Consider the following 20,100-nt stretch of genomic DNA (forward strand, 5'->3'; position numbering starts at 1 on the left):
TATATATTATTCATACCTTCCGTGTATAGGACGCAAGCAGATTTTGATATCAAATACAGTGAAAACAATGAAGATTTTGTAGGTTTTGAACCAAACTAAATATCAGTAAACCTTTTTTTGATTTACGGTATTTTCTTATTCTGAGCTCTTTTGTATTTAGAACAATATATACTAGTTTTTAAAGTATCCAATGAATTTTTGTTCAATAAAAATCTTTCAAATGCGACTGTAGTTTTTTTTCCAAAATACTTTGTCTTCAAAATAAGGGTGCTTCTTATATTCGAAAAATACGGTAAGCTCAGACATTTTTGTTGTTGTTAAAGTTACAAACTTACGAAATAACCTGGTTAATGATGTTATATGTACAATCTACTTGAATTTTGCTAGATTTTTTGGTTATGTAAAAGGATGTGAGAGAAAACGTGGAACTTGGTTTTAACATTTTGCTTTGTTTTAGTAAGGAATAAATACACTTAGTCAGATGGCTTTATGTTAAATTGCTTTGATCATATTTGAATAATGAAAAGCTCTACAACCTATTTTCCAAGTAATTATCTACTTACTAAGACAATTCTGGTCCTTCCGAACAAAAGAAACATTTTCAAGAATATCAGCCTTATCTAGTTTCATAGTATCATCAACAAATTTGGATAACTAAGTGTTCATGTAACTATTTAATATAAATACCGAATAATAAACTCCTCAAAACAGACCAACAATAGTGACATTCTTCTGATCAGACTGTCACTATCCTATGTTTTCTTTCATGAAAATAATCTTCTATTTTTAACTTTTACAATAATATAAAACCATCAGATGATGGTATTAAAATTATTGGAAGAGGTATTACTGTTTACAGTGAATATAAATGCCTTCTTGGCTTTACTGACATTTCTTCCAACTCAACAAGCATAACCAATGCTTCTCTGTTAAAATGTACCACCTTTCGTCAAAGTTAGGTATTTTACATTTATTAGCCTTACATCTATTGTACACATAAATATCAAAGTTGATGATGTTGTGGTAACAAGAGCATAAATATTAAGAAGAAAAAGTAGATTTGACATAGAGACCTATGTTTTAAAGTACTGTGTAGTTTCATATGTTGTGTCTGTGGTTTCGTATGTTAATGAGCTCTCATCATTATTACTGAAAAGAACGATGGTTAATGACTGCTGTGTTTTGTTTTACTGATATAATGCATCTCATTAAATGAGCTTTGCTTTTTCATTTTAGCTTTCTACTGTTATTAATGTCTGTATGTTCAGGTGCAAGAAACTAGTGACTGCTTTAATCGGGTTCCCTCATTGACTTAAAGAGCTGAATAAAATAGTTTGTGACTTTTATATTTTATAGTTTACTCGCTGCTTATGACTTTCGTTTCTGTTTTACAGTGCAGCTAGATTTCTTTTCAGAGCCCTGTAATAATTCCACTGTCAGTGACATTCTGTATTATTTAGATGCTGTTGTTTATTGAAAGTTCATTGTTTTATACCTAACATATACCATAAAATGAAATTATTTTATTTTTCAGTGTTTCAAGTATTGCTGCCATGTACAGGTAAACAGAGTGAAGAGGTAGATATAAGAATTCAAATCAATGTCACAGCTGAAAACCAGCCAAATAATACATTTTTAACATTGAAACGAAGAAAGATATGTCTAAAGGGTAAGCTTAAATTCTATCTGTTACATGAAAAAAAAAAAAACAATTACAGTGACTGTTGTATTGTATGTAAACAGCATAATTACAAAGAAATTGCTACATTAACTTTCAAAATTGTGATTATAAAATAACTGATAAATAACTAAATTAGATGGAGCAGCTGCTTTATTAACTTTGGGAAATTAATTTAGATGAATAAAAAGAAACTATTTCCATAAGGAAATCACTGAAAAAAAAAATTAATCCAAAACACACTAGGTAAAGTCAAGTGTTAATAACTTAATTAATGAAATCACAAGAATTATCTGTGAAAAGAAGTAGACAATAGCTGTAAAACACAGATTAAATATAATATATTTCTATGTTTATGTTATTACTTTTGTTTAATCAGAAATTACATGTAATTTTTATATATTTTTAGATGATAGTCATAATGGAACCATGTTGATGGGTAAGTATGAAGACTTTCATGTTTCTGCTTTTCTTTTATAGAAGTAAGTAATCTTAGCTCATTGTTTATTTATGCCTCTCCAAATCATGTGCCTCAACTTCCTTCAGTTTGCTATATTACATTGTTTGAAAGATATATGGTAAAGATTTGGTTGCATATGCACAATTAAAATCAGAGTAAAAATTATTTTGTACACAAGACTATCAGCTATAAAATTAATACTGGCATATCAGTTTGTTGTTTTTCATGTAACACTGTTTTTTAACAAAGTTTCTAATGTTTTTGGTAGTTATTGTCACATTAGGAAACATTACTTTTATTCCTTAATTAATGTATAATTAATAATTTTAAAGATATATTGATCATGTGCTATGCAAGATCTAACTGAACTTTAATATTTGTTGCATTTAATATAATATATGATAATTATGTATGAACAAGATTACATTTGCAAAAAAGCATTGAGCTTGAGTTCTATTGATTTGAAGATGAATTTTGACTTATGAAAATCTTTTGATTACCAGTTTGCTATCAGCACTATTTAACTTTCCCATTTATCTTCAACCTGTAAATTTTTTCTTATTTTATTGATTTCTTCATTTTATACTTTTAGCTCTAACATATGATAAAAATTATTATTCTAAGCAATCAGGAAAATGTAAAGTTGTGGAATTTAGATTTTCTGATGTCAGTAAAGGATAATATAAAGTTGGTTTTTATTTCAGACCCATCAGCCATGGTGGCATCAACTAATTCCTTCTACATATCTGTTGGATGTGCCAGTGGTTTGATTGTTATCATGACAGTAGCAGCCACCACTTGTTACATACGAAGTCAAAAAGCACGTAGAAATAACTCCAAGTAAGTTATCATTTTAAAAACCAGCAACTCCTAACTATGTATGTTTTTATTTAAATTAGGAGTTTTTATTTCTTTTCTATAAACAATAACAGTTAAACTCTTTAACTGTTGTAAGTTAGAATATTTTATGAATCAGTGATTTTTTGCTGCACAGATTTAGATTTTAAAGATTCTATGTATACATAGTACTGTATTATAAAATGAAGCACTGAGTATGAAGTATTTTTAAATCAGTAATCTTTGTTTGAAAACCTGATGCATTGAATATTCGATATTTCTAAATTGGTAGCTTTCACTATAAGATATATAAGTATTATGAGAAGAAAGCACAATCATTTTGAGCATTAAATTAGAAATTTTTGATAAGTGTATAGGAAGATATGATCAGCTGTTAAAACAATATACATTCAAGGTCGTACACATACGTTTATATCCTCCATAGCATTGGAATAACAGTATTTGGTTTGTCTACATCATACTTTGTTGTCAGTTACAGGGGAGACTCAATGAGAGGAGCTTCTTCCCAAGGTCAAACATTCTTGAGGGTTGATACACCAAATAATGCCAGTACAGTAGGAAGTAAGTTAAATCACAGATCACACTTCTCTATTCAGTTGGATTGTATAATTTTAAGACAATTATCTTAATAACGTTTTTAAATAATTTTGGTAATTCAAAGAATTTCACAGGTGAAAAAAAAATCTAAACTAGTATTTTGGAAAATATTTTAGGTTATTCTAGCTTTCGACATTTGACTCCATCGTCTGTCAATGTACCAGTACAAATGAACAACCTAAGAGCATCTGAACTAACTGAACAGATTAGTGAGATTGACATTGAAAGGAAGAAGATTGTATTACATGAAAAAATACAAGAAGGTAACATTGTATATTCTGTGAAGAAATTAATCTTTCTGAAAAGATTTCATACTTTAAGAACATTTGTAAATATATTTCAAGTCTGGGTGAAAAACTGTTATATTGAGATTTTAAAGGTGATATTAAGGAAAAAAGTTGGTATATATATGTCAATGTATAATGTCCAGTTTGCTGGACATTTTTCTAGAAGAAATATATCTTAAACTATTTTATTCTAAGGAATACTTCAAGTATAACTTTTTATCTACTTTGAAGGCTAAAATCCTGTCTTTCAGTAAAGTAATAGTTTGTAGGAAATCATCATTTGACAGTATAGTAATGTTAACCCCTAAGCAGCATGGAGATTTTTAATTAAAAAATATCTCACAAGGTTAAAACTTTTAATGGATTTATGTTATTCTTAAATCCATTCACTAAGCCAACAATAGTTTGTATGGAATCATTATTTGTCATTATTCGACAGTATAGTTTTGTTTACTTTGAACAGCCAGATGAAGAAGTAAATTAAATTGTTATTTAATATCTTAAGATTTCTTAAAAAAACACACTTAAATACATAGTTCTTCAATACTTTACACAGTTCTTGCCTTTGTACCATCAAAATATGAACTTAATTGTATATAGTTATATCTAAAAACATTTATACAACTTAAAAAATTCCAAAGATTCCAACATTGTTAGGGACTTTCAATTACAATCAAGCTTACAATATTAATCAGAACTGAAGTAATTTAAAGTAACCTAAACATTGGTGAAAAGGATTTGTATGAGAAATTGACTAGGAATACTTAGTACTATAAATCAATATACCAGAAAATATAAATTTGTAATGATTTAGATTCCCAATTGGGTATCCCAGCTGTTCATGGTATTTTGACCATAGTCCTAGTAATATCTCACAAATGGTTAACTAGAAAAAAACTATTTAATTCATGAGTTTGTGGTTTATTGTAATATTTTAATAAAACATAAAATAAAGTGATCAGATATAAATCATCTTTCCATGTTTTAACTGGGCCACCCAGTCATCCTCAGGAAAACAATAACCTTCAAACTTGTGCATTAAATAGGTTGTTATCTACTTAACCCCTAAGCAGCATGGAAAATTTCTTAATTAACAAATATCTCACAAGGTTAAGACTTTTAATAGATTTATGTTATTCTTAAATCCATTCACAAAGCCAACTAAATAATCTCAGATGTGATTATAATTCAAATAATCAGAAAAAAAAATGTTTCAAAGATCCAATAACCTTTGATCAAACTAACTACAAAGAAAAATGGAATAAATTATTGCCTTTTAATAACATAAAGCCATCCATTATTTTATATTTAAATCTACATAGATTAGTGTTACAACTAATCAACCTTACTGTAAAACTTCTAATGATTACTAAAATGAAATTGATCAAGAATTTAAAAACTAAAAAAAATTCAAATTTTCACTAAATACATTTACACTGCTAATCCTTAGAAACATTCTAATTGTTAACTCAAAAATACTTGCAGGCTTTAGCAAGTTACTTTGAGAATTCCAATAGTTATTAAACATTTCGTTACTAAAACTCTAATTGCATAAGTTTTACTTTTCTGAAAGAAATTGAATGGTTTAATAGTACCACCAACAAGTCCAGCCATTATGAAAATTTTCTTCATTTTTTATACATTAAATAAAATATTTTAATTATACTATACAATAAGCTACAAGCTTGGTTATTGACTTTAGGTTAAATGTAAGTAATACAATCATAGTATTTATTTATTCTTTGAGAATAAAAAAAACTGTGGTTTTCCTTTTAAACATATTAATCACCAGCTTCATTTTTAATTTACCTTGTGAAACTTATTATTTTCTTGCAGTTAACCTTTAAAAATTATGGATCTTTTTTTTCAATCCTAAGGAACTTTTGGTCAGATTTATCGTGGAGTGCTCATAGAGTTTGATAGTGAAACGAGCATGAAACAAAACACATTTGTGAAAACTGTATCTGGTGAGTTTTTCTACACTGTAGTATCATAGCTTGTTATAAAAAATTTAAACTACAATTCACAAGTTCCTAGCAATGATTGATAAGTTCTGTAGTTTAGGCAGGAAATATTAACTGCATTTCAGGAAGTAAAAACATTGTCACTTATAAGTTTTGCCAATTAATTAATTAATTCTATCAGGACTGCATGGGTGATGTTGTGTTGTTTGTTTTAAAGTAATGTGGATAGACAATAATGTTTTCTATCCAATCATATTTAGCCTTTGGTGTTATCTGGTTTGAAGGCAAAGGTTTATTAGTTATTGTTCAATTTACATGCTTCAACATCATAAAAGCCTCTCAAGAAATTATTCTTGAAATAGTTACTTAAAGTAAAGGAATGTCATGTGATAAGCTAAACCTTGGATAAGTAAATTTGTGAGAGAGTTCAGGGTCTGGTGAAATATAAATGTATGCAACTTGATTGGCAGAAATATTCTAGAAAATGTGTAAGGGCTTTGTTTGCAGGTGATACTTGTTGAAACTGTATAAAGATAAAAGTAGAAAAAGTTTTTAAATGTCTCTTTGCAAATTGCACTAAATGAATTTGACAAAGTTACAAAATATCAACTATCAGATATTTTTGAGTAAAAAACTTGTTGAAATAAAGTTAGAATTGCTATGTTTATTTAAATTGTAAATTTTTTTTTTAGTAACCCCAGTAGCTGCTCACTTGTTATAACAGGGTTAAATGATAACAATAAAGCATAAACTAGAACTTGTAAGTTCCCAAAAATGTGCTACTTAATATTATATTATAGCATAGTTCTGGGTGGAATTCACATTAATTAGCCATGCTTATATTTCACTTCAGAGAAAATACAAATCAAGTATTAGATATTTTTCAGTAGAAACTGAATCTTAAATAATTTACAAAGATGTTTATACTATTAAGTTGTATTGATAAAAATGTTTGTACTACCAAATTACATTGGCAAAGATGCTTGTGCCACTGAGTTTCATTGACAAAGATGTTTGTACAACTAAGTTACATTGACAAAGATACTTGTGCTACTGAGTTACGTTGACAAAGATGTTTGTACTATTAAGTTGTATTGATAAAAATGTTTGTACTACCAAATTACATTGGCAACGATGCTTGTGCTACTGAGTTTCATTGACAAAGATATTTGTACTACTAAGTTACATTGACAAAGATGCTTGTACAAGTAAGTTACGTTGACAAAGATACTTGTACTACTGAGTTACGTTGACAAAGATGTTTGTACTACTAAGTTACGTTGACTTGTACTACTGAGTTGAAATTCTTTTCTCTGTGATTATAATACCTAAATTATATATGTTGGTATCTTTTGCAATGTTTTATGTCTTTTGCATCTAGAGACCAATAATTTAAGTGTACTGTCTTATGTTGAGGTAGGAAGTAAGTTTTATTAAAGTATGCCGTCTCGTGCTAAAGTTTTACTATTTTCATTTCCAAACCATTAATTTAACTTACTAGAAATGGTCATTCTTTGTTAGCTATTTTATGTTGAATTTGTCTGTTCTTTACTTACAGACCATTATTGTAATTGTTAGTTTTACACTAAGGTGGACTCTTTTTCATCATCAGACCAAGCATCAAAAGATCAGATCTCGCTGCTACTAGCTGAAGGAATGAAGCTGTATGGAACAAATCATAAGAATGTGTTACCAATCATTGCTGTTTGCATGGATGATGTGCAGCACCCTCTTTTGGTCTATCCATTCATGAACCAGGGGAACCTTAAGATCTTTCTTCAGAAGTGCAAGTTTTCAGTTGAAGGTCACTGTCATGTAAGTCATCCTAGCTGATAAGATAGAGTATCCATTTCTAGCAGTGCACTTTTGGTAAAGGTATTTTGAACCAGGGGAACTTTAAGATCTTTCTTCAGAATTGCAAGTTTTCAGTTGAAGGTCACTGTCATGTAAGTCATCCTAGCTGATAAGATAGAGTATCCATTTCTAGCTGTGCACTTTTGGTAAAGGTATTTTACATTCTAACTGAAAATTTGTTTTTTCATTTGGATATAAGATCAAACAAATAATAAGAATTAGTTAGTTGTATAACTTATGGTTCCTTTAGAATTATCAGTTTTAGATCTATTTTCAACCATAGATGTATTGCTACATATTATATAAACCTTCCATAATTCACTTTACTAACTTGATGCATAATAATAATAATAAAATGTGTGCATGAAACTTGAGAACTCTCCCAACATGAATTTTCAATTGTATTCAATACATTATTTCAAACTATTATTTGAGCATTTCTCTTTCTAGAACTTGGGTGATTGCTGTTTTAACAAAAGGGTGTATTAAAAGCAGGTTATATCAAACTGGACTAGATTAAAACACGTGTTAGGAGGCTTATTTGAGGATAATCTTCCATATAAGCTAGTAGTTGTTTGTTTTGTTACAAAAAATATTTACAGAATGAAATATTTGAACATTGAAGTTTATTCAAAGAAACTAATATTTACATTTTTTCATTTATTTTATTTATCAAAAAAATTTGGTGAGAGAGAAAGAAAAAAATCAGGATATAAGTTAATAATCATAATTGTTCAGTTTTGCAAAGGTACTAGGCCAGCGCTTCTCAGCCAGACTTGCCAGACAACCCTTGTGTCTGAGCATTGGTCATTGCAACCCCCCATTATCTCTACAAGGATGAAAACATTTTTGATCGTTTTGGCACAGTTCATAACAAAGGTGGTACGTGCACCTCTCAAACACTTCGAGGACTAAAAAGAATGTTGACTCAGTGCAGATTGCTCGTGACCCACCGTTTGAGAAACACTACTAATTCTTGCTCTAATACTAATTCTTTTACATTATATAATTTTATTTTACAAAAAGCTCAACATTTGCTTCAACAATTGTTTCGCTAAAGATTTATTGATGTAATGCTTACTTTACTTATTATAGTAATAAAGTGGACATAATACTCTCTTGTATGTGGAAAGCTATTCTGAGCAGATATATTTTAAAATTTGTTTCAAAAATATAAGACACATAAATAAAGGTGTCTTTACTCATTTTATCAGACTCTGCTAACCCAAGACCTTGTTGGCATGGCAATCCAGATTGTGCAAGGAATGATTTATCTTCACAAGAAGAAAATAATTCATGGAGACTTGGCCACCAGAAACTGTGTGTAAGTAACAACCATTATTTGCATGCTTCAGAGCTCTGTTAATTTCAAGAAAAACATAATTTTACTCCACTAACTTTAATTTGTATTGTAAATAGATTTTTGTAGAAAGTTATTTTATCACAGAAATAATTAAAGATACTACCAGTTCAGTTCTCTATCAAAGAGAGGAGGTCTAAATAGAAATTTAAAAGTTACAATGAATATCTCAAATTAAATATCTTAAAGTTATGATAACTAGTTGCTTCTGATATAAATTTATAAATGGCAACTTAAGAATGCCCATTAAAGAAAATCCAGAAACCAAGTTGTTGCTAAACTGAACTTGCATGTTATTTTTAAAGATCATTACATAAGCAACTGGTATATTTGATCTATGATCAACATTAAGACAGTCTAATTTTGTACTTTTTATGTAACTGGTATATTTGACTTGTGACCAATTGTTATACTTTATAATTTCTACTGTGTGGAACTTGTAAGACTACTTGGCCACCCTAGTTTTTATTAAATTATTAATAGTTATTTATTTTGTATATTATTTAATTCTATCTACAGTAATTATATTCATAATCAAGTAGATATCTAAAAATCCATTTGAAATTAACTACTGATACTCAATAATTACTTTCTTTTGCTAGTAACATATTTTATAATTATTTTCTCAAATGCCAGTTTTGAATTTATATAATTAACAGACTATGAATATTAATTTACCCTTAAGTTGATCCTTTTAGCGGTCTCCATTATCAAAAACTTTTTTCTGAATTTTTAAACTTTTGTCTCAGGGTGGATGACAGATTACTTGTGAAGATTACAGACAATGCTTTGTCCCGTGATCTCTTTCCTAATGATTACCATTGTCTCGGTGACAATGAAAACAGACCTGTCAAATGGCTTGCACTAGAGAGCTTACTTAAAAAAGAATTCTCTACAGCTAGTGATGTCGTAAGTAGAGAAGCCTCATACTTTTTAGTGCTACAACTAGGAAATAGAATGAAAAAGTAATGTAATTTATTGTTTAATTGAATTTTATAAAATAATCTAAAACATTAAACCTAACAATATACATGTACCATGAATAAGGTTAGTCTTATACTAGGGGTTCTTAAATTTTACAGACTGTTTGTACCTCATTAAGAACTTGTTATTGAAAATTTGTGATGAAACATAAAATCATTGTTATATTAATTAATATATAATATTTATTTGGCTGTGCTTTAAAGTTCAAGAATGTTCTATTTGACACAAATAATGAATATTTGTAGGAATTGTACCATTTACAATTACTCTTTATCAAGCAGAAATAATATTTTCTGTTTTTTAATCATACATCTTTAAATTTTTTCTTTGGTTGATTTGTAAATATGAGAACATTTACATTAACAAAAATAATAGCTCTGTTTTGGAAATATTGTTATTTAAAATGCTTTCTTTACTGAGTTTTTATTTTTTTTTCAGAAATTATAACTTTTGAAAATCATTATATTTCAAACTATTACTATGAGTATTAAAACATTTCCATAAATAGCTTCTGTTTCTTTTTCAGTGGTCATTTGGGGTTACTTTATGGGAGCTAATGACCCTTGGTCACCAGCCATATGTAGAAATAGATCCCTTTGAAATGGGGGCATCTCTTCGTGATGGTTATAGACTTTCTCAGCCAATCAATTGTCCTGATGAGCTGTAAGTATATATATATGTTTTTTAACAAATATACTTTTTTTTGTAGACCTAAGTGCAGATGTTTTCAGTAAATAATCCTTTTCACATTAAACCAAATATTTAGATTAATAAACAGTAATAGAAAAAGTAGTCTCTAATTTGTCAGTTACAAACTATTAAGGCTTCATGTCTGACAAAATATAATTCAATTTTACTAATTTCTACTACACTAGAGAACTATTTAAAGTTCAATTGTTGTTTTGTTTTCTTATTTCTTTCAGTGCTAATTGTTGATTCCAGTCTTTGAAAACAAAATAAAGAAGTATAATAATAAGGTTACAGTCTAGGACAGCTATACAGCTGCTCTAGTTTGAAGAAATTAGTTTAACCAGTTGCATTACATAGGCCTTAAGATGTCGTGATCATCAATTAACTATCTATTTTAAGAATGATATTTTACCAAACAATTCTCTGAATATAAGATACAGAAACATCAAATGCATTTTCTCTAAATTGTGTGATATATAGCATCTAATAACTTGTGACTGTGCTACGTATGTAAAAAGTCTCAGTTGTGAGCATGAGTTTCTTCAGCTACAACTTTTCTGTAATACACTTCAGTATATTAGTTATACTGAAGCTTTTGAGACCCTAATGTTGTGGTCTTGCTAAGTGCCTCTGCATCACCTGTTACATGATCACCATGTTTCAGTGTTCTAGCATGAGGCCACTGCTGACATGGGACCAGTAATATTCTTCATGGTGTTTCATCATTTTAGTGATTATCCTGGTCAAGAAAACACTCAATACAAAAAAACAAATTAGTTAAAATTGGTGATAAAAGATATATTTGTTAGTATACTTAAACATCAAAATTAACAGTAGGTTATTGGAGGTTCAAACTTTATGATAAATTGTGGATAAAACAGCCCAAGGTTTAAACTATAATGTGTGATATAGTAAACAGTATAACAAGACACGTACAGTACAACAGTATTCGGTTACTTAAAAGTTTTGTGATTTAATGAATGAGAAAAATAATTAAATTACGATAAAATGAATGGTATTATAAAATGTCTAAATAACAGTCAATATAGTAAAGTGTGTGTTAAAATTATAGGAAGGAAAAAGCATTAATTTAAGCTGTTTTGGTGAAGAGTACCTAAACTATGAATAAGTCAGTTTTTAAGGTGTTCTCTTTTATATGACATTGGAAGGTGCATACTTCAGTTCTACTACAGAGAAATCACTAATGTCATGTTCTACATTATTAAAGTAGCTTCCACAAGGATTGTCTTCATTTTGTCTTTTTATGACATTAAGATGTTCCTGGGTTTTATCCATGAGGAAGTGGTTTCTTTCTCCAACATACACCATTCCACAACATTTGCATATTAAACTATATATGAGACAGTGGGATGTACAAGTGAAAGACTGTCTTATGCAGAAGATGAACTTAGATCCTCATACTTGTAGTATCATTTACATACTCACAAGTATGCATCTGAGTCGTTCAAAATGTTAAGCACCGAGTGGGTTATGAGTGTGGTTACTTGGTGTTAATGCATCATGTACCAAAAGCAATATTTAATCAATTTGTTTTATGTACTGATTCTCTTTACTGAAACAGTGTCTGTTAACTGTTAAGAAATACCTATAAATCTTGGAGAGTACGATTAATATGAAAGTTCAACCAGGAGGTATCATTACAAACACAGATCAGGCCTTGATAAAGAAGAAAAGCTAGAAAGTGCAAGTATGTTTACCTATACATTCCACAGTAGCCCTGCACACAGCCTTATTATCCCTAAGTCTGAACTAAGTTAACCCCAGCTCCACTGGCACTAGGAAGTTTATGTAATATGCAAGACGTATATCCAATAGGCCAATGAGTCTCTTGTTCATAAAGTAGGTCTCTGACCTGAGTAAGCTATGAGAGGAATGATCATTGCCTGTAGCCTCTACTATACATAGAAATATTTCATCTATACAATGATTCTGTTTGAATGCCCAATTGAAACAATAGAAAGGATGTTATTTGGAAAGACTTAATATAAATATAGTGAATATGAATAGTAACATGTAATAAAGCTCTTGGACGACTGGTTATAATTTCAGGTGATACTTAAACTAAACTTTAATTTGGACATCCATATCAAAATAGTTGGTAGTTGTGAAATATTTAAAGTATTTAACAAATTAGGCTTAGAAATTTTGTGTGTGTGTGTGTGTGTGCTAAAATTTTGCCCCAGAATAGTGCATTCCATATCTGTGAATATTTATTGTCATTCAGCACTGATCACCTGTCAATATAATGTAAAAGAAAATTTATACTTTAACCTTTTTCATTTATGTTTTTAAGAGTGAGGTTTTGTGCCAACTCAGAGTTATGGAAATGTTCTCAGCTGGCACTAGTTGGTTATCCACAGCATAAACCTTACTCAATTCTTTTAAATTATTACTGCTTCTCTGTATAATCAGCTGGATACATGTAGAATGACCACTTATGTTTGGAAGCAGAAGCTTGTAAACATTTTGGAAATTTTCACAGAACATTCTAATGGTTTTATTATCTTGTATTCTTTTTTCCATAAATGTATCAAGCAGGAACCATTATCTTTTTTGCATTGCATAGGAGAAATAAGAAAAACCAAGTCCGGTGTATTTCACTTGTGTTTAAATCAATTATGCCATTAGATGGCAGTCTGTGCTAACCAACTTACTAGACATTGTGATAAACATGATAAAAATCTGAAATAATAAACTTTAATATATGTTTTGGTAAGTTTTATTACGTATGCAGTCTGCTATGCGACTATTTTATTGTTGAATATAAAAGGCTAAAAGAAAACCTGGCTTGTAGAAGTACTAATCACAGAGTTAGTGTAAAAAAAAACTCCAGGATACGAATTCCTACACAACAAATCATTAATTATGAATATGGAACATAACATTTCAAAACTCAGCAAATATGTTGTATATATGAAAACCAGTTTATATGAACTTAAGAATTTTAGAACTATAGTTATTAATCCCTTCCATGTTAGGTTTTCTTTGGAAATGAACTAAAAAAAGCAATTTGTTTTATTTTCCCTTTTGATAGTTTACTGTAATACATGAAAACATGCAAATAGATTCATGTAAGTAATTAAAAATACAGAAAGAAATCATTTGCCCGAGTTAACTCGGGCAAATATTTTTTAAAACTTAGAGGGCATCTCGGTTATCTTGGGCAGATCATGAAAGGGGGTTAACAACCACACAGAATAGTTATTGTGGATAATTATTTTTTTCCAAACATTTGAACATCTGTTTTGATACCAATAAGTAACTTGTTGTTCTTTTTCAGCAAAAATAGAAAATTTAACATTTCCTAAAAATAATTTTAAGGCATCTGATAATATGATTACTTTCATACAGTGAGCTTACTTTTGTCAGGGATGAAATCCACAATCCCAAAGCTTTGGGATTATTGGGTTTATTGAATGTCTTTCTAACTACTTTTTAAGCCTACTACAATTCTATATATCATGAATATTTGCTTCAAATATTTTTGTGTAATTTCGTTTTATTCAAATTTTTGTGAAAAGTGCAACTAGTAAAATTTATGACAGTATTTAGTATGAGATGTTAGTAGTGCTCTAATTGCATAATAGCGTTGATAAGTAATGTTTAGTTGTTTGATAATGATCTGTACAAAAGGAACACAGCTAATTATTGTTGAGAAAAATAATATGTCAATGTAAAGAATATTGATTCCTTCAAGAGAATAAAAACTGAGAAAAGGCTTGGCAAGTGAAATTATTCTATCATAAAAAAATATGATGTATACTATTCTAGCTCAATGCAAGGTGCTTCCTTTGACACTGACGTTTGTAAAGTGGATATTGTACAAAATGTAAAATCTGTTGAAGTAAGTATTGTGTTTTGATCGGGTTAAAGAAACTCCTCATGTTAATGCTTTCACTTTTTAATTATAGGTACACATTGATGGCCTTTAGCTGGGCTGCTGCTTCAGAGAAAAGACCAAGTTTTTCCCAGTTGCTTGTCTGTTTCCAAGACTTTTACAATGCTCTAGGGCTTTATGTTTGATCTGTTTTTGACAGTTGAATTAGATAGAAAGATCTCATGTGTCAAAGCATTAGCCAAGCAAGATTATTTTCTTTTAATCAACAGAAAAACAATTTAAACTGTTATAGAAATGATCCTGTCATTTCTTTTATACATTTATATTGTTTGGTGTCTAGTTTTCTTGTTAGCAAGTGCCATGAATCTTGTGTTTGAAGAGAGGTCTTTTGAACCAACATGTTTAGTGCCAAGTTGACTTGTAATTTGGATCAGACAAGACAGTAGACAAGGTCACTTCATATTTCACACTGGATCAGACTATAAACACCATCGATCAGACATTGTTTACTTGATTGTTATAAATGAATTACCCATAAAAAGTTTGTCATATCTTGTATCTAAACAGCCTATTGCAGCTGAAATAACCATACAAGTACTTGTCTGGGGTCATATCTAAATTAATCAATACCATTAAAGTAACTAGGACTTGTCAGTGGCTATATTTAAATTGGTTAAGACACTGAAGTAACTAGACATTATATCTAATATGGGTATCAACACTGGAGTAATCAGAATAGAACCTGTTAGTGTCACTCGTATCTAAAATGTTGTGATTAGATGAGAACATATTAAAGTTTGGGTGTAAAAACAACTTATTATTACACTGAGCAAGCAAGGATACACCAATTTATGTTACTGGATTATCCAGGAAAGGTCTAATGACCTTTACCACTTGTTGTGCCTACAATAGGACATGTCTAGTTTTATACCAAAGACTTATGATCAACACTAGAAGACCAGACAGGGGCATTTAAATTTTTGTGTCTATAATGACTATTTCTATGGAATAAACTGGATATTAATGTGTAAAATTCTATACTTAAACTAAATATTACTGGTAAAGTAACTAAATAAGAAAGCTATGGATCTTACATGTGAATTCACAAGACAAGAACACATCAGAGCTTTATGTAAAATTACCTTTACCGCTAAGTGACCCGACATGGATATATCACAATTCACATCTAACACTGAAGTGTTCTTTCACTAGGTGTTCAAAATATATAATTTGTGGTTTTATGAATAAGAATTCTTTGGACTCTGATTAATTTTTGAATTCATATGGAAAACCTAATATTGAATATTCTAGTGACATAAAATATTATATTCTTTCTATTTAAAACCAATAATTATTGTTCAGGATTAATCTATGGTCATGGATGTATGATACAGAATTTACTCTGTAGTCTGCTCTTTCTTCAAAGTCTGTTATTGTTGTTTTTGTGTGTGTGTGATAAACAAACACTACTATCTTCTAACATGATACTAACAGATGTTTTTGAATACTAGGAGATGTTTTTGAATGTGAATCAGACCTTTAAGAAAAGTGAAGTTTATTATTGAAGAATTAAAAAATATATTTTTATTGATTATTCAAATGAGAAATAAACATTGTTTATTTCCTAACTCATCAAATTTCTCAAATACACTACTAAACTATGATGTGATTTTGTTTTGTAATCGAAACGGGGCTTTTCTGGACATTATTCTTCAAAAAAGGACATCAAACTATTCGTATCAAATTGGAGTTACTCTTACTTTACATACAAGTAAAGATATTAGCAGCCTATTTGAATTGCAAAGTATTAACAAACATTAAAAATATCAAATTTTGATCTTTAATTTTGGTTTATGTTTTTGTTGGAAAATTATTTGCATAAGTCCCTCCACATTTGTTAATTTAAAGGTATATATATGTAAGGCCAGTTCCTGAAGCATTATAGAAATTAAAATTAAATTGGAAAATAAATTAATGTTAAAACCTACTGTTTTCATGTTGAATCTGTTGTTAGTTACAGATTTGAGCTGTTAATCTTGACAAGTGTGAGTAAAGATGAATTTATATTCAGAATGTTTGAAAAGTTTACATATTTGTTAGATATAGAAGGTAAAAAATATATTGAAATGCACTTGGGAGTTTGAACATGTAGTATATTTGTCAATACTACATTGAATGAAAAACATTTATATAAACCACATGAAGTTGATCTTTTTATATATACAGTTTACTTCCCAAGAAAACAAATGTACTGGTTTATTAACAAACAGCTTGTGGTTTAGATATGATTATGTAAAATGCTGCGTTTTCATAATGTTTTGGTGTGTTCATGAGAGGTTAGAGTAGGAACACCATTTTTCATATCATAATATAAATTATATATAATTACACCCTTTTACTACAAGGCACAGTGTTATGTAATAATAAATACCTACATATTGGGTCACATGGCATGCAAGTTGTATAATAATAATAATATATACTCTTGTATCACTCAGCACATGTTTCATACTAATATCGAACTTTACCCTTATATCATATACAACAGTTTTCATAGTATCATATAACAAAATCCTAAATTGACACGTGTTATGTAGTAATACAGAACTTCGCCTAGCATGGTACATGTGTAGTAATATGTGATTTGTTAACTTGAACCATGTGACACATAAATCAATATCACTGTCATATCAGAACCATTCATGGTTTATATCATGTTTTAACTTACTATTCTTGCTAAGGTTTTCTTTTTGTTTTTCCCTGACTCACCAGTAATTCGAAAATGCATTTGGAAAGAAATATCAAATGATATCGAGATTTTCTTTGCTCATTATAGAGTTACATAGGAAGAGTTGCATTTTGACCTTCTATTTCAAATGTACTTGTTAAAGAAGATATACTTGTAAAAAATGCTGCGAGACTGTATTTTGATAAATATGAAATTTAAGCTGGGCTTTCTGAGACATAGCTGCATTTTGGTGAAGTCGTCTTTTATCAATAATTATTTGATTTAGTGGGTAATCCACTCTCTGAAGTAAAAAAATTAAATATTCTTCTCCAAAAAGATTATACTTAAAATAAACTTTTCATGCTAGTCAATGTTTGTTGATGGATTTTGTGTTTGTTCTTCATAGTGAGTAAGTAGCTGGTATGTTTATACCTATTTGTATAGTTTGTAAAGCTATTTTGGTATTTTATGGTGTTTCTTCTACAGCTACAAAAATGCTCAATTGTCCAGTGTATGGCACAAGTATGTCAAATGTATAAATATACATATATATATAAATATATAAAATGTCATTTTGTATGTGTTTTTTGTTATTATTCTTTTACTTTTCAACTGGAAAAATACTTCAATAAGTAATTCAAGATTCTCAAATTTTCTCTAGTTTCAAGAATTTTCAGCTGTAATATTTTATTCACAGACCTGATTGAAAAATTAAAAAATTATTTATTAAAATCAGCCCCATTTGTTGTTATTCAAACAGGATTACATAATACATGTCATTCTTAGAAATCTACATTTTCTCGAATATTATAACCACGTTATAAGATCATCGCTTCGTTCAAATCATAGTGGAATGCTGTTCCAGCACTTATTCTGATAACCAGAATAGCCTTTCTGTACTTTATGGAACCTTTTTGATGGCCAGGTGGTTAGGGCACTCGACTGGTAATCTGAGGTCGCGGGTTCAAATCCCTGTCCCACCAAACATGCCTGCCCTTTTAGTCGTGGGGGCATTATAATGTGTCGGTCAATCCCAATATTCGTTGGTAAAAGAGTAACCCAAGAGTTACCGGTGGGTGGTGATGACTAGCTGCCTTCCCTCTAGTTATACACTGCTAAATTAGGGATGGCTAGCTCAGATAACCCTTTTTGATAATGAATAATAATATTTTTATAACAAACTGTGTTCTAATTTGACCACACACATTAAACTATATCAATAAGTAATTAAGTTTCTCACACTTTCTCTAGTTTAAAGGATTGGCAGCTGTGTTTTATGCATAGACATGAGTTGAAAAGTTTTAATAATTATTTATTAAAATCAGTCTCATCTATTGCTTAAACATTCTGTGAAACATATTTTACATAAAAATATACATTTTCTCTAGTAATATAGGTCATGTTATAAAATCAACAGACCAGAACACCCTTCTGGCACTTATTTTGGTAGCTGGAACAGCATTAAATCTTTTTAGACTAATCTATGTCTGAATTTGACCACACACACGTGAAAATGTATCAAAGAATATGTGCATCACCTCATTCTGGAATGTTGCAACAGCAAACTCACCTGCTTGAACATAAGACAAAATGAAACATTGGATATTTTTGTCACTTTACTGTGTGTGTGCAACATTTTCCTTAGATGTGATTCGTTTTACATTTCCCATTACAACTGATGAACACTGAATGTAAAAGGAGTAAATAAGTAAATATACAATCCAATTATTTTAAATGAACTAATGCACGCAGTTGATGAAACAAATGACCAATCCGTACAATATAGATTTCATTTTTATCTTGCTATGTCACACCAAAGAGCAACAAGTTATTATTTACACCATTGTAGCACATACCTACAGCACTGTATGATCAGCTGATTAGATTTTTATAGTAACAGTGAATAAAATATTGAAAAATGTCTCAAAAAGGAACCATAGCTTTCAGTGTCACTAGTTTTTAGTTTTTGACATTTCTTTAGTTTCTAAATTATTAACTTGTTTTACTTTCTTGTTTTGCCTTTTTTTTTTTTAGTTTTCATTGACTGAAAAAACACCAGTACAGGTACATTGTTTTAAGTTAACTTTTAACTACTGTTGAAATGAAATGGTGCATTCTGGGAGGGGAGGCTCTCAAGCACTGTATAAAACATATAATGTTTGGAGACAACATGGGACGTATTGGTCCATCTCAGCTGTTCCATCCTCTAAACTAAATTAAAATAATTTTTAAAAAATCTTAAAGCCAGACCTTATTCATATACTTATCAAGCTTTTTCTTAAACTCAGTTAAATTTACTGCCTCTCCAACATCTGAAGGCAAACCACCCTGTTAGAAAAATGAAACTGTCTTAACTGAAGATGTCTCCTACTTTACCAAAATTTGTATCCTCTAGTCCTACTATTCTCATTGTTAAATATGAAAAAAGATGATGCATCAATACTATCAATTCCTTTTACAATCATAAACACCTCAATCAGATCCCCTCTAACTCTTCTTTGTTTCAAGAGAAAACAATTTGAGAGATTTCAGTCTCTCCTCATATGACAACCCTCCATCCCAGACACCATTCTAGTAACCCTTCTCTGAACCCCTTTCCAATAATTCCATATCTTTCCTAAGGTAAGGAGCCCAAGGCTGAACACAATATTCCAAATGTGGCCTAACCAGTGATCTGTACAATGAAATAAGAACCTCTTTAGACTTGTATTCAATATTTCTGTAGATACAACCTAAAATCCTATTTGCCCTACCACTAGCAACAGCACACTGCTTGGATGA

At 29.7% G+C, this 20,100-nt stretch overlaps 1 protein-coding gene across 2 annotated transcripts in view; it reads left to right on the forward strand.

The window, feature by feature from the left end:
* Nucleotides 1-18,010, forward strand: part of LOC106472168 (tyrosine-protein kinase RYK-like) — a 53,943-nt gene extending 35,933 nt beyond the window's left edge. The window contains exons 4-14 of one of the 2 annotated variants that reach the window (XM_022400771.1): nt 1,535-1,669; nt 2,088-2,117; nt 2,843-2,978; nt 3,469-3,557; nt 3,710-3,856; nt 5,758-5,847; nt 7,457-7,659; nt 8,913-9,022; nt 9,808-9,967; nt 10,569-10,705; nt 14,665-18,010. In XM_022400771.1, coding sequence (XP_022256479.1) covers nt 1,535-1,669; nt 2,088-2,117; nt 2,843-2,978; nt 3,469-3,557; nt 3,710-3,856; nt 5,758-5,847; nt 7,457-7,659; nt 8,913-9,022; nt 9,808-9,967; nt 10,569-10,705; nt 14,665-14,776 — 1,349 coding nt within the window. In that variant the 3' untranslated portion in view covers nt 14,777-18,010. The remainder of the gene's footprint in view (nt 1-1,534; nt 1,670-2,087; nt 2,118-2,842; nt 2,979-3,468; nt 3,558-3,709; nt 3,857-5,757; nt 5,848-7,456; nt 7,660-8,912; nt 9,023-9,807; nt 9,968-10,568; nt 10,706-14,664) is intronic. The other variant, XM_022400772.1, reaches the window with a different exon arrangement.
* The last annotated feature ends 2,090 nt before the right edge of the window (nt 18,011-20,100 follow it).

Source organism: Limulus polyphemus, unplaced genomic scaffold (genome assembly GCF_000517525.1).
Source record: "Limulus polyphemus unplaced genomic scaffold, Limulus_polyphemus-2.1.2 Scaffold5132, whole genome shotgun sequence".
Classification (NCBI taxonomy): Eukaryota; Metazoa; Arthropoda; class Merostomata; order Xiphosura; family Limulidae; genus Limulus; species Limulus polyphemus.